General features: G+C 42.6%; 1 protein-coding gene across 1 annotated transcript in view; it reads left to right on the top strand.

Moving 5' to 3' along the window:
- Positions 1-16,416, top strand: part of znf407 (zinc finger protein 407) — a 146,892-nt gene that overhangs the window by 54,242 nt on the left and 76,234 nt on the right. The window contains exon 5 of the mRNA XM_034873489.1: positions 8,562-8,636. Within this exon, the coding sequence (XP_034729380.1) occupies positions 8,562-8,636 (75 nt within the window). The remainder of the gene's footprint in view (positions 1-8,561; positions 8,637-16,416) is intronic.

Genomic DNA, 16,416 nt, shown 5'->3' with positions numbered 1-16,416 from the left:
GGGGGGGGGGGGGGGGGGGGTTATCACAGCTCCTAGTCCCTGAAGGAGCACAGAGGGTGCAGAGGTGGGGACGGAGGTGAGAGTGCTGGCTGGTGTCTTTCCCCTCAATTAGACTCTTTAACAGGAGACGAGGCCCAGCTGCTGTGTTTTCCTGTTCTAATGGCGCCGCGGTCAGCTGGGTAGAGCTGGTTACAACGTATCCGTGTGACTGGCTGATTAAATATATAATGCTAGCATCAGCAGTGTTGTCTACCTCTGATAGTGCATAGAAACCTCTCTGACCACAGACCACAGTTTTATTCTTGCTACTCCTTCAAATAAGTCATTTCTGGACAGCAAGGAAGCATCCAGTGCAACAGCTTTGGTGCTAAATCTTGAACAGAAACTTCTCTCTAAATAGATTCTATCAATATGTCCATTAGCTGCATCCTGTGATGGACGCAGAGTTGTTTGAAAAATGTTTCCAACCTGCCAAGAATACTGGCAGAAACTGATTTTTGAAAACATAAAAAGGTTTAAATGTAATGCGATTTAATATCAACACAAAACGCTAGCTATTGGTTGCATTTTCATGCAGCATGTTAACTGAAGTTTATGGTCAATGCAAAAAAATCCTTTCCTTCACTTTCACATGTTTTTCTGTCTTAGTAATATTATCACCTTTATAAAAATGTATCCAGGGATGTAAAATGATTTAGCTTGTTGCTTGATTTAGCATAGCAGATTTAGACCAAACATAATAATATTGAAAGTACAAACATCACAAATAGGCTCTTTTTTTATTTTTCACCCACCACCCTTCACCTCTTCTCCCACGACACACACACACACACACACACACACACACACACACACACACACACACACACACACACACACACACCTGAAGAGACCTTATAAACATGAGGAAACCTGCATTACAAATTACTGCACATCATAGAAATTGTGCAGCAAGCTTTTTAAAATACCAGCGCTGCCAGTGAGGCGCTTTGTAATTTATCCCTTCACGGCTGTTAGCTGCGCCGTGCAACGGTGATTTATTTGGTTTAAGAGAAGTTTTGTTTAGAGAGATAATGAGCAGGACTTCTCTTTAATGATTTAACACGGCGCGGTGGAAGAGAGGGGGAGAAAAAGTAGCACATATATTTTTCATATCTTTAACTGCACTGCAGAGCAAGCAATGCATTAGCAAGAGAAGCTAACGGCCTTTAACAGCCAGCTTTTTTGGTCCATTTTGTTTTGTTGTGTTGTTGACACTTTTTCACCAGCCCCATAACACTGCCGCAGTTTAGAACGTTATATGTATGTCATTTAAGATGTTTTGTCAGTCTTCAATGTTCAGTCTTCAGTCGGTGATTTCTCTTTTTCTATCCATAAAGGTTAATCGTGTTAGTGCTTATTCAGCACAATATGGCAGCTAATCCACGTCTGTTTTGAAAAGGGCTACAGCCACGTGTGTAACTGTCTGTACCTTCTTCTTTCTACACCTCTCCTTTCATCTCGACACCAAATACAGTGTTATTCTCTCTTGTTCAGCGTTTTCAAGTTTCTCCCCTCACTTAGGATTTAAATCCCCAAATTAAAGCAGTTAATTAGAAAATATAATGATGCTGAGTAGCATAATATGCAAACAGTGCTATGATGCTTAGAGCTGGGGGCTCGGTTAACACTGAAACTGCCATCGGCGCATAACGATGATGATATCAATAATAGATTACTTCATCAATCGCCGTTCTCTCGAAGATGGAAATGCACTGTTGGGAAGGGACTGCAGTTTTAGTTTTCATTATTATAATTTTTTTTTTCTCCTTCCTCCTTCCCTTCCTTTCCGTAGCTTGAAAATGTCTGTTTCATCTCACATTAGGGTGTGCTCTGCATAAATGCAGGTGGAACTTGCTCTCCCTCTAAATGATCCTTTAATGGAACAGTGTGCACTGGAGCTGGGAACTCTATGGGGCGCTGCCACTGTCGATGAGAACTTCGCCTCAATCAATCCGTCAAGCCCCATCACCTGCCTCAGCAGATGATCCAAAAACCCCTTTGGAGAGGCAACGTGAGCTTTTTATGTACCTCCTCTAAGACTAGAGGACACACACGCAGACACGGGCGCGCACGCACATCCGGCGGCATCATCATAAGTGAGAGGTGTCTGTTTGATTCAGAGGCTTGACGTTGATCAGTCGCCAGAGAAACACTTTGCCTCTCTTTTTATTTTTATCAAGATCATCTTAGAATAGATCAAGTGCTTGCTTTGCTCTGGCGCAGGCATAAAAAAAACAACAACAAAATCAATTCAGATGTTTTATTTATTTATTTTCCTGCCCAATATCTGTTACATTATGTGTTGTTTCCATAAGCGGATCTCTTAGAAGCCCAACCATATTGATGCGAAGTCGCCTCTTGCCTTCCTCAGACAAAGCGACAGCACCACAAACTGCGTTTTCCTCTCCTTCTCTCCCCAGGTTCAGATTCACTCCAGCTTATCTCAATACTCCATCATGATTTTTCATATTTCTTTATTTCCCTTCTTTCTCTCCTGTGGCTTTTTCTTTCTTCATCATTCCATCGCCATCTATCTCCACATCTGCAGGTTTGACACCACGTTTACTGCTATAGGCCCGCTTGTAGAACATCCATTAAACTCAGCTTGTGAGCTCAGCAGAATCCCTCCTTCCTCAGTCCTTATTCTTGATGTCTTCCTGTCTGTCTGTCTGTCTGTCAGGAAAGCAGCCGCTCTGTCTGTCAATAAATATCTTATCTTTCGACTTCTTGTTCCTGTCTGTTTATCTGTCTGTCTGACATGTCGGCAGCTGTCTCAGCGCTGCAGGGTTGCTGTCAGCCAAGTGTTGGTTTCTGTTCTTCTGTCAGTTCACCTGCCTGTCAAAGCTTCTCAGATTAGACTTGTCAACTTACCTGCAGGTTTTCTGCTTCTCCAGGATGGGTTTATAAAAAAATAAACAAGGACGAAACGCATTATGTTTACTCGGAAGATTACATTAGTTGTGACATTGAGAAAAGTTATTTTTTATGCTATGGGTCTCCCTTCAATTGTGGAATATAGATTGTGGGTGCTTCACCCGTAGACATTAAATGGGGGAGAGAATATGCACAGGAATGGGAGGTATGCTAAACCATGTAGTTGCTGCAAGACAATAAAAAGTGTGGGCAGCAGTGTAGCAGAGAGATGGATGGGAGGAGGCACTTTTGAGATAAGTGGTAGGAGAAACAGAAGAGATGAAGGAAGCTGAGATGGCAGAAGAGATGGAGGGAGGAGTGTGCAGAGGGGAGCTACCTGCTGCTGATGGCAGTCAGAGTCAGTGAGGGATGGAGGGCGCTCCAGCTGTGACATTAAAGCAGCAGGTGGAGGCCATCATTAGGACTGGCACAGGAGGCTGGATGAGCCCGCACACACTCATTTCTTTGGGGCCCAGCGGACCACTAAAGAGTGTGTGTATGTGTGTGCTGCCCGTCAAAAAGAGCTGAAGCATAGTCCCATAACTTCAGAGCTCATCCCCCTCCTCCCCTTTCATCTTTCCCACATGGAATCCCTCTTCTTCCCCAGGTTTCTGCGGCTTTGCACGGTGAGGGTTGAGCGCTTCCTACATCTGGTAGCTCTCGTAATGGTTTCTCACTTACCTTTTAACCAATTACAATACAGCAGTTTGTTCGATTTCAACCTAATTTTTCAGCTCATAGCTTTTCCTACGTTGCGTTCACGTTGTGGCGGCACGCAGCAGTCAGCAAACTGGATGTTCAATCGTTTCAAAGGAAAAACTCTAAGAAACGGTGCCAGCTGTTTTCTAACTTTTGTCCACGACAGCCATAGTTAGGATAACACAACAATCCGCAATACGGGCACTAACTTTATCCACCTTCTTCTTCTAATATAGTCTTGTTGTCATTGTCATTGATGTTCATTGTAGTCTCTTGGAGAAAACAAGTTGCTTTTCATTATACACTCCATTTCCCAAGTGTGGAGATCACAACTGTTCAGAAGTGAATTGACAGATGGAAAAGGAACACACAGACATACAGATGTTATTGTGTCCATAGATGGGACCTTTTGTGAATAAGAGAAATTGACAGTAGTGGCCATTTGATATTAAACCAGAGGTTGTTTTCCATCACTGCCAGGGTAAAGTGTTTCCTACCACACAGGTTCACATGGTGACAAAAGGAATGCCCTTCAAGTACCTAGGGTGACCAGATGGGAATGGGTGACTTTCGGGAAAGGGTAATTAGGGGTGGGCGTAGCAACGGTTGGCGTGAAAGTCAAAACTATCGTCGCCACTATGCATATTTACTTATTAATTTATGACACTATTGTACACAGGTTAATAATTCATCTAGGCTTAGAACTTAAGAATAAAATAGTGGTTCACAACAATCAGTATTTCATGTTTTATTAGGCTATAACTAGTCAAAATTTGGGTTTTGTCAAATTTTCGGGAAAAACAGGATGGTTGGGATTTTGGACAAATCACGTAGGGCTGGGCAATATGGAGAAAATTAAATATCATATCATATTTTTGAACAAATACCTCAATATCGATACCACAACGATGTTGTAGTGTTGACACTTGGTGCTTTCACAAAATATTTTCACAATGAGATTTTGGATAAATAATCATCAGTAATTTTGGATATAATGACCAAGTGGGTAAAGGCAAATAATAGAACAGTTACAACAGTCTGGTAAGTTCAGAAAATTTGACTTGACTTTACTTTAATACAGCCTTTAAAACGAGGAAAAGACAATACTTATGCCATATTACGATATTACAATATCCAAAATCTAAGACAATTTAGTCTCATATCACAATATTTATATAATATTGATATATTTCCCAACTCTAACGGCACGTAATTCATATTATGAATTTTTCTGACCGTCTGTTGTTACTTAATTTTACCGGATGCCACAAACTAGAAATCCCTGGGACCCACCATGGGTAATATCATCTGTTTTGACCCATCATTGGTGTTATTTTATTGTTTTGTTTTGGGATGGGGGGTTTTCTACCTGTGGGTACTGGGTAAAATGACCCACTATTGCGTCAAAGCTTTCTTAACCATGCTGGGTCAATTTAAAACTCATCTGGAATGAGTTTTTCAAGGAAATATGAGTGCAGAGATACCAGAATTAAGGGAAAGACTTCAGTACATTTGTTGTCTTTTACTTTGCAATGGGAATTGTCAAAACCTGAAGAAATGATCTGAACAAGTTACTTAACTCAAAGTTTGCAAAGTATGTCATGTCTGACCTGGCTCTATCCCAGCATGCCTTGTGTACAGCTCTCGGTAATGGTTGTGCGTGATTTGAGGGGTGTTGGGCTACGGTGCGTCTAAGCTGAGTGTTGCTCCAGGCCTTTTCTTAGATCTCCCATCCCTTCTGGACCTGTAGATGGGCCTATCCAGGAACACCATTAGGCAAATGAAGTTGTTTGTATCAAATATTGACATGTTATCTCTTCATCATCAGGCAGCGGGAGGGAAGAGAGAGAGAAAGATTGTAACTGTGGGTAATTGAGCCGTGTCTCCCATGCTTATCGGTAAAGCTCCGGCACGTCACGGACCTAACGAGCTGTGGCGCGCCGATTAGTCTGAAGGGAAAGTCGAACGTGAAACACCAGAGTCTCCGTCTTTCTTCCTTTCTTTCTTTTTTTCATATCTGCAATGGATATTATGAGCCTCCCTGGAGGGCAGAGGCACAGCCTTATTAGTTCAATTCATGGGGGGGAAGAGAATTGATATGGATGAATGGCATGTTAAAGTATCCCTTTGTTACAATAACCATCAAGGCTGATGGTTTGGGCTGATGATGCTGCCCAAGGCAGCAGGACGACAAGCTGAGGCCTTGACCTGGATGGCAGAGGATGCACACACACCAAGGGCAGGGGGCTGATTACACACTGCCTTAAACAAATGGATTTGCCCCTTTAACATTTAGATATGGTGTCTGTGTGTGTGTGTGTGTGTGTGTGTGTGTGTGTGTGTGTGTCCGTAGCCTGTGCCAGGTGCCTCCACATGACATTATCGTGAAGGAGAGGGTACTTGTGGATGTCTGTTTTTATCTGCATATGTGTGTTGCCTGTAGTTTATTAGTAGTTTGGGTGTATTGGATAATCATATGGCAAATAGCTAATTGTAGATGTCTTCAACACACTGTACATTGTGTGTGTGTGTGTGTGTGTGTGTGCGTGCGTGCCTGCGTGCAGCTTGTGCCAGGTGCCTCCACAGGGCATTGCCCATCTTGCATTCGTGCCACTCTGAGAATAATCCAGTAAAAAGAGAAAATGGGCGAGATGAGAATCTCACAACATGCCAGTTTGATTTGTACCCCTTGCTATCAAAGACTGCTAATTAAAATCATATTTTGCATATGTCTTGTCTTTCATGCACATATGCAAATTGCCCCTGTTGCCTTTCAGCACTCTGTAATTAGGTTTATGAAGGACAGCTGTAATACATAATTAACAGAAATGTTCGCAAGCTCTTTTTTTCTTCACGTCTAAACACGACGACTTAAACAGGCACGTGTGAAGTCTTCCAAGGCCGCGCTTTTCTCTCAAATATATTGATTAATTTGTTTACCCTCACTCCCACAGAAATATCTTAATTATGCTGTTTGTTTATTTATAGATGAGGCCGTCAGTCAGAGGCGCTTCCAGTGGGCCAGTCAAGTTTAGGATTTTGATCTTGCCATTCTCCCTGATTGGACCATACAAGATTTTGTCATCCCAGTTTAACTCCAAGGCAACATTCTGGACGGGTGGATGGATTGAGTTAGAGAGAAAATGTTGAACAATGATTGTGAGGCAAAACAGCGGAATATGTTTGAATATTTATATGGTGGCTACTTGGCGCCGACCTCAGGGGCCTTGATGACGGACAGGACTCCGGGGCCAAAATGGGAAGGAGGACACAGCCTCAGTGTGTGTTTTTGTGTGTGTGTGACCAGATATTGCAGGGGGGCGTAGAGAGGGGCAATAGCTGACATAGCGACATAAATAGTGAAATAATTATGCTTTCACTTCATGAAAGACTGACTGCTAAATGTAGAAGGAAAGCTTCAGAAAGGCACAGATGGGGCTTGCGAGAGGGAAAATAGAATAATGATTGACTTGGTAGAAACCAAAGTGAAAACCTCCAGAAAAGAACAAATGGGAGGAGCAATGGGCGTTCGGAGGGCGGGGAGGGGTGCAGTGACAGAGCCAACCACATGACTATCGGTTCAACTCCCTCGGCCTCTCAATCCTCAGCTCTCAGATGTGGTCATTGTCTCTCAGTTGCACAATAATGGGAAGTGATGGGTGCTAAATAAAAAGGCCAGGGGATGAAAACTCTGGTGAAGCAGCTTGGATGTCAGAGTAGTTAGTCCTGTCATCCGTTCATTATGTTTTCAGATGCTGTTTAGGAGACATGGTAAACTCAGGGCCCTCGACAGAGTCAGGACAATGTGGTCACTGTCAAGCGATGGTACCCTGACATTTGTGACTGCGTGTGCGTGCAATTGTATTTACTGTAGATGCATGTGCATTTGAATCCTTGCACGCACAGACATATCTGTTTGACACATTAATGTACAACATGTGGAACTCGTTGACTAGACTTTCACTCTACTCTCGGATGAAAAATGTGCTTGTAGAACAAACATTAACAAACTGTATACATTTCTTTGGGTGGAAAGTTTTGTTTTACATTTTAGTCTGTTTTTATGGTCTGTCTTTTATTGAAATAACAAGAGTCTCTCCACCCAACAACCTGTGTATGACAGATTATATTAAAAGGTCCCATAACATGGTGCTTTTTGGATGCTTTTAGATAGGCCTTAGTGGTCCCCATATATCATATCTGTAGTTTCATTCACAAAATGTGGCCTTGGTGCAGAATTACAGCCACTAGAGCCAGTCCCACAATGCACTTTCCTTAGTCTGTGCTATTTCTGAGTCTGTAGCTTTTGAGAAGGAGAAAGGTGGAGGCTGGGGGTGTGGCCTTGACCAACTGCCACTTTGCTCGTTTGAAGCCATGATGTCTCTCTCTCATGGGTGGGCCAAATTCTCTGGTCGGGCAAAGCAGAGAAGGAGGAGGTAACCTCGCCCCATCTGAGCTTTCATTTTCTCAAAGGCAGAGCAGGATGCCCAGGGCTCGGTTTACACACATCTTTTCTCTTATAAAAGTGACAAACAGAGTGTTTATACCCAGCTTGACTTTAAGAACTCTGGTTCATTTATTTCCGTACACATGATTGCGGAGTCTGTCTCCCAGTGATTCACATCTTCAAGTTTTTTGTTCCATCCTTCTCTTATAATCCTAGGAAGAATTTGTCAATCACACTCATAGAAGTAGCACTTTATTTGTATGGGCACACTGTACTGAATTGATGCATTCATTTTTCATATTTTCTTTAAATTAACTGCGGAAGACAGATGGAATTCAATTTAATTTTATTTAGATCATCAAATCATAACAAAAGTTATCTCAATGAATGAAACCATGCTGGACAACCTTTTAATAGTTACTATGTACCTTAACCCATGTTCTGTTTGTGTGTTTTGTAGATGGGCCTTTGTGATGAAGAAACACCTCAGCACCCACCTGCTGGGAAAACATGGAGTTGGACAGCGTAAAGAAAGGTAAATGTAACACGCAGCCTTTCATTCAGCACTACATAGAATTTGCTTTTCAGTCAAAGATGACAAGTCTTTAAGGAAGTGAAAGATACAGCAGATTTATTTTAAATTTGGGAGGATGACCCCTACAGCCCTTATGGAGTCCCCACTAGTTACAGTACATTTAAAGTTAATTATAACTTGAGATCTTCCCTTTCCCTAATGAGTTAAATGGCTTTCACTCATTCTGTCTCTCGGCCTCTTGCTTACATCCTCTTTTCTTTCTGTCAAACTGTATCTGGCTTCATCCCTCATCTTACTTTCTGCTCTCCCTCTTGAATTAAGGATGAATGATGTTTCTTTTACCATTTTTGTCTGCGTATGTGAGTGTGTGTTTCTGTGTATGTGTAATGTCTCCCGCTTGGCCCTGTCTATCAGAAGCAGAGCCCTGCTGTCAGTGTATGTGCGTTGTGTATGTGTGTGGAAAAAGAAAGATGGAGCGATGAAGTTGTGAAGCCACCCCCCACCCCACCCTGACAAGCCAAAACGAGACGTTAAACACCTCTCAATCTGTCAAGCGAGCTGCTAAAATAGGAACAGACCCGCTTTTTCATTACTCCGCAACCAAATTGATACTTTTGACAGCGTGTGGTATTAAATATGACAAGTGCCTTCAGATATGGAATAAGCAACCCGACCAGATGCCTCTCCATCTTTCCGACATTATCAGCTAAATCTCTACTGTCAGCTGTTCATCTGGCTTAGATGGAAACAAATCCTCAACTGCTTCAAGTCTCTGTTTGATCCACATTTCTTTTAGTGTAACCTTTCTTCATCCAAAGGTAGCGTCATACTCAGTCACATGTGTTCACATCTGTGACATGCCCAGTGCAACCACAGCTTTTTAGCTGCCAGTCCAACATCTATGCTTCTGTTGACCATTTGACACATGCCATTTGAACGCTTAAGCAGTTTTGTTTGTTCTATGTCATAGCAGATGCCCCCCCCCCCCCCCCCCCCCCCCCCCCCCCCCCCCCCCCCCCCCCTGTTAACGGTTGACAACATGCATGCAACTTACTATCTTAACAGAACAGACAATGCAAGGCCAACTGCCAAAACCTTAGGTAATGTTGGACTCTGTAGACAAATGGGGGTTGATTGCGGGTTGCGCACAATAGTAACACTATTTTATGTAAAGGATTTTACTTTTTAACCACTTTTGCCAAGTCTTAAATATAAATATAAAGCTTTAACTTTGGAAACTGAAAGTAAAATCCATTTGCGACACACCTACAAAGTTCCGGAAAGGGCCACACTAAAGGGCGGTGGCTGCCTGCAGTGTGCTGCTGATCCCTTGCTAGCTTGCTAGCTGGGCACGCTCTGCATAATCTTCCTGGCCCTAATTCCACGTTAACTTTGGCATGTGTTTCAGACTTTTATTCCGTGACGTGCTTTATCCGATTTTAATGCACAACATCATGGATTGCAAGTTTGTTGATTTAAAATGACAAGCTACTAAGTAACGCCCTTGGAGGTTACACAACCAGATACAGTTCAAGCACGTGTTTTTAGACTGAATAACGTTCACTTATCTGTCAGAGGACGCAATCGATGACCAGATCAACCCAAACGTTTCTGCTTTCACTTTTGGTTAAAGTAACACCAAAGCACTTTTTCTCTTCGGTCCCTCTAGGGGAAGCGGAGGAAGCGGAAATGTCCATTACCGCTGTCTCATTGGAACTACAGATCCGCAACCCGATCTGGCAAACTCGCACAGTGAATTATAATCAATAGAGGACCGCAAAGCCAATGCAGAATCTTGCGAGTTAATAAACCACTGAAACAATTTCGGAAATATTATTGTAAGGTACAAAAGCATCTTTGGTGTTGCTTTAAATGCTGTTCAGTTGGATTCTGCCTCAGAAGTAATGGTGGTGATTAGGAGTGGGAATCACCCACGCTTCCCAATATATCATCACAATACTTACGCCACGATGCAATATAATTGCGATTTTAAACATATTGCAATAACCTGCAATATATTGCAATTTATAACATTTTTTTCCAACTTCTGATTTTTCCCAATTTCAAATTATGTCCCCAAAAGGAAACTTTGTCAACTGTTTTATCTAAAAAGATACATTTCTCTGTTTGTTCATCTCACTTCATTATTGTTACAGATGGGATTGTCAAGCAGACAAACTGACCAACACATATTTCATAAAATACATTCCGTATGTATATTGTTACAGTATTGCCACTGAAAATGTCGTAATACAATGCTGAATTGATTTTTTCCCCCACCCCTAGTGGTGATGCAAGAAAGCACAACACTTAAATCAGCCAGCTGATTACTCTCTGTCTATTTTGGAATTGCTGCTCATTTAAGAAGTACTGGTTTAACCAAAGCCAGTAGTAGCACGGATTTATGTTTAAAAAATAAAAAAAAATCGAGCTGCAAAGATTAATCCGCTAGTTTTCATCTATTGAATGAATCCCAGAATTATTTTGATAATTGATAAACTGGTTAGAGAATTCTCTGATTCCAGCTTCTTAAATGTGAACATTTTTGTGAATAGTTTCTTCACTTCTTTTTGACAGTAAACAAAATATCTACAAAATAAAATACATCTTGGGCTTTGGAAAATACTGATTGACATTTTACACCTTTTTCTTAACATTTTATAGACATCTTATAATCAAGAAAATAATAAACAATGAAAATAATTGTTTGCTGCATTACTAGTTTTTGACTAGCGCCGCACTTGGATTAAGTTGACTAGTCGGTAAAATCCCATCCCATCTCTAAGTGAATCACCCTTTTGCTCCCCAAGACCTTTTGTGTTGCATTGTTTTATAAGAAGGTGGCAACACTGCCAGGGTCTAATAGGACACACACACTATTACACTCAAGCTTACTGGGCGTGAATGAAGCTTCTAGTGTCTGTGTGTTGCCTGCTATTGTATAGTGTGTGCTTTTGCCAAAATCCAACACCAGTCAGTCTGCCCAGCCATTAAGTATTATGCCACACATCATTACAACACACACACACACACACACACACACACACACACACACACACACACACACACACACATTCAATCTACTGTTAGTTGAGTCACTGCATGTGAATTAAAAACACGCCCATGTAAACTACACATAAACACACAAACTGTGCACTCCCACTTGTCAAAGGATCATTCTTTTATCCCGTTTTCTATCATTCCTTTTAGTGCACTCATTCAGGCACACTTCAACATCTGCTTACTGTGCATACAAACACACACACACACACACACACACAGACACACACACACACTCCCTAGCATGCACCCTTATAGGGAGGACGGCCACAAGGTTTGTTCTATTTAAACCTGTAAAACATAGTGTCATCATTTTTCTGACAGTCCTGCAGACAGAATTTATCTCATCATTAATTAACCATCATATTTCCAACACAGTGCAGCTTAATTAGCACAAGGTCATTGGGGAGGGCTTATTAAGTGGAACAAATTTGGGCAAGTGTAGGAGAGGAAGCAGAGGACGGAGGAGGAAAACGGAGAAGGTGGAGGGAGAGAGAGTGAGATGGGAACGACAAAGAGATAGACAGACAGAGAGGGGAGATGAAAGAATGGGCGGAGGAAAGAATTGGAAAAAAGAGAGGAAGTGTGTGCCTGAGCGTCTATGTGTGTATGAGTGGTTTGGTCCGACATGACAGTGCTGGCTCAATGATTGATAACTGCACCGGTTTTGAAAGCCCAGACCTGGAGACTAGGACGGTAGCTGAGGGAGAAAGAGAGACAGGGGGAGGGAAAGTGTGTGTGTGTGTGTGTGTGTGTGTGTGTGTGTGTGGGGAGGTATCTGAACCAGCAACTGGGGACCAGGTGGGGGGGGGGGGGGGGGGGGGGGGGGGGGGGGGGGGGGTTTGAGAGGAGCCAATTGCAAACATATGCTGGCTGGCAGGCGGTGGAGAGATGGATTGCAGTGGGACAGTGTCAGAGAGGCAGTATCATCACCATCTCTACGGCCCTGTTCACCTGGTATTTTTAGAACACTGGGGAGATCTGTTAGTCAAAGGAAGAGAAGAGGAGGAGCAGGAGGAGGAGGAGACCTGACTAGCCGTAGGTAACGCCAGGCTTCACTTAGCCAAATCCATCTGGGGCCTCAAGCGCCAAGTTATTTTGGGTGGGTATCTGTGAGGAGGATAGAGTCCCACCCATTTGGGTTTTTAAAAGTCTGAAAGTGCCGACGATTTTTAGTATCACCTTTTCATGTTGGTTAATATTTCTAAGCTTTACTGATCCACTTGGGATCTGTACTCATTTGAACTTTCCTAAGTAGTACGGGGCAGTAAGCAGTCTTAGCTCAACACCCAGGTGCTGTATACCGGGTTAGCCAAAAACATAGCTGTACAAAAACCTTTTCAGGTAGCCAGGCTATAGGCACTGCAGCAATCATAGCCAAATGAAGCTCTTCCTTTTTGGTTTCAAACCTGAACATTTTCTTGTCAAATGGAGTTGGCTTTTAGCTTACCATGCATGTTTTAAGGGGTGAAGAACACCCACACAAGCACTGGAAGGCCATGTTAAAAGCACAATTTATTTCAGCCTGATTATTTTTCACATGAGGAAAACTGTTTTGTCCATCCCTATTTTAAGTAATCCAATATGAGTGTCTCATTACAGTCCGTTCCCACTAATGAGTGTAGTAGGCAGTGGTGGTCAAGAAGGCTAATATTAGCTCCACACATCGTTCTAACCCCAGTGGGGAAGAGGAGGAAGAGGAAACCGAGGGGAGGATGGGTGAGATGACAATCTCCAACTATCTGACAGGTTCAGGGTGTGAGCGAGAGAGAGACAGAGGGGGAGAGAGAAATAGGGAGACGCAGAGAGAGAGAGAGAGAGAAAGAGAGCTGAACTGTTATAAAGTGACACAACTGGGTCTTCGTCTCAGTCACACCACCACTCCTCACTGCAGGCACAGATCGGAGATGAGGGCTTTTTGTCCTTTTGTCTGCCTGCACGTGTGTGCTCTATCGTTGCTGTATACTTACGAGGACCACATGTCCTCGCAAGTTTGCATAAACCTAGCCGCGTGGTTTCAGAATGTGATGGCGTGCAGTGATTTTAAAACATCTTTACTGTTGCATTTTTACATTACAGATACAAATTATAATAAGTAGTTGTCACTTTTGATCACCCACTTGTAATGTCACACTGAGTTGAATTATCTCTGTTCCTCAGAGCGCTGTCATCTGAATATATAATCTCACTTATTTAGTTAATGGCTGTGTGCGGTCTGAGTCAGCCCAGTGGGGGTATGGTGGTATAGTAAAGGTATTCCCACTAGTTTGATTTTATTGATTTTGATTGAGTGTTGAATGCCTTTTCCTGCTCATTCAGAAGAGAACAATAGCATTATATTGACTGTAAAACAAAATGAGCATAAAACCATCAGTTTTGAATGTGTGGCATTAATTACAGCAACAGATAGCTGCCCCTAAGGAAGAATGTGGAATAAATTGTATATCACTTCTTTAGAGTAACAACACAACCATTTTCATAATATGACTGAAACTGACTTCTATCACATAATGTTTGTACATGAGTGGACTTTTGTGTCGTTGCTATTGGAAAATTAATTCTCGGACCTCTCTGTTACCTGATGAAAATTCCCATCTTTAACCACGTAGTTACATGTGTTTTCATATTTGTTGTAGTTTACCATGTGGACCTTGGTGTGTGTCTCACTGTGTGTGTGTATGTGTGTGTGTGTGTGTGTGTGTGTGTGTGTGTGTGTGTGTGTGTGTGTTCCCCAATGTTACGGCGGGTCTGCGGGCACCTAAACCAACACTTCAATAACAAGGAGAGGCTTGAGAGCATGACTGACAGCAGTGACCTTGCCTCAATTGCTTGTAATTAGCTCTTTAAAAGCAGGGCGCCAAAAGACAACTGACCTGTCTCACATACCTGTTTTCATAGGTAATTGTTAAAACGCCTGCCATTTTCACGCTTGTTATAATAAACTCCTTGAACTAATATACTCATCACTCTGGAAACAGGAGTGTTGACAACCTAGAAGAAAGATACATTTGTTTAAGTAGGGGGGGGGCATGATAGAAGCAGCTGGAGAGAAGGTTTTCAGTGTTTTGGAGATGTCTAATTGCTAAAATCTGCTTAGTTTTGCTCAATGCATTTGCTGTTTTTTCCTACAGTGTTACTGTATGTCTGAGCCAAGTAAGCGGGTACTAAAATCCCTCCGAAGAAAACAGAAAACCAGGTGAAAAAGCTTTTATAACAGAGCCAGAAATAGCTAGCATGATGCATGCAGCGCAGGTGTGATGACTCACAAAATGAAGACGGGGATAGTCAGAGCATCCGTTATTACATGCAGTGAGAAGATTGTATAGGATGGCTGGTTTTGGAAGGAGATACTCAGTCTGGATTAAATCTGCCATTAGTAAAAGCATGTTGATTTTGTAAATGTTTTATATCTTTATTTGTGTATTTAAATGTGTCCGTTTGTCATTAATAATCAGTGTTTTTTTCGCATCTTATTTTCTAATTGAGAAATATGCCTGACCCATCGGTAAACCAATTTTCTAGTTTTACATAATGCACCACATTTATTTCTGTATGTTCACATGGCAGAATTGATGTATACGTTGCTGCGGCCGCGCAGCTTGCTGTGCCAGGGGCCGAACTCTGCTGAGCAGGCATCTGACTTTGCAGCGCCGAGCTCTGGGCTCGCAGCCGTGTCCTAGCATGCCGTGCAGCACTGCCATATTGCCCCAGCACTGAGGGCGGGGACCATCCAGGCATGACGGGTGGAGCAGGGGCGGAAGAGCCCTGCATGGAACCAGCATGGTGGCAATATGGACCACACGGAGCAGGCAGGGGTCAAGTCACACAAAAACCACGAGCCAGTGTGTGTGCAGGGTGTGCATGTATGTGTGTTGGAGAAAAAGAGAGAGCGTAAGCAGTGTGATAAGGAGATAAAGAGTAGATTAAGACAACCCCTAATTCATTCAAAAAATCCTTTGCCTTAATTATTGATAATGAATCTGCTCTTTAATCTTTCTCTTTCTTCCTCCCCTTATCTGCCTGTGTCAGCACTTTGTCTCTCTGGCTTGGTGTTGGGTGGTAAGACCTAGTTTTCAGCCACCCAAGGGCAGCAGTCAATAACTTCCCTTTCTGCTGGTACTGTAAGCAGCACAGAACAGGCAGCAGGAAAATATTAACTTCAAAGTAGCCGAGGATTTGGACTCAATGTGGGATATTCAAAGATCCTTAAATCCTGTGGGAAAAAATGAAGGTGTTTCTTGTTTTTATCTGCAAAAATAGCTCAAATCATTGTCAAATTAAACCCACTGGAGCGTCATGTAAGTATAACACTGACCAACATACACCAGAGATCAGTGCCATGTAGCAGTGCAACATCAGCAGACTGATTCTGTGTGCTCGTTGCACTCATGAAGCTCCATTTCCCAGAGGTTTGTCCAGCTCACGTAGTCCTGCCATGGTACTGCCAAGGCCTCAGCGACCCCCAGCTCACCTTTGTGTTTGCTGGCTCCTTGTTTGAACAGGAGCCAGCGGACAGCGCCTTACTGTTTACCCTACTCAATATTTCATGGAGAATGAACACTCCCAGAATGAGGGATCGTGTTAATATTGCTGTTAAAATTAAGCGATAATTAAAATTTGTTAGTTTAAAAGCCATTGCAGTCTATAAAAGTTTGATTACTGGAAAATTAGGTGCATTAAGTTTTTATGGGTTGGCCTGTGCTATCGCTTGGGAACAATT

This window comes from Etheostoma cragini, chromosome 6 (assembly GCF_013103735.1).
Source record: "Etheostoma cragini isolate CJK2018 chromosome 6, CSU_Ecrag_1.0, whole genome shotgun sequence".
Lineage (NCBI taxonomy): Eukaryota > Metazoa > Chordata > Actinopteri > Perciformes > Percidae > Etheostoma > Etheostoma cragini.
This window is presented reverse-complemented; position numbering and strand designations above follow the sequence as displayed.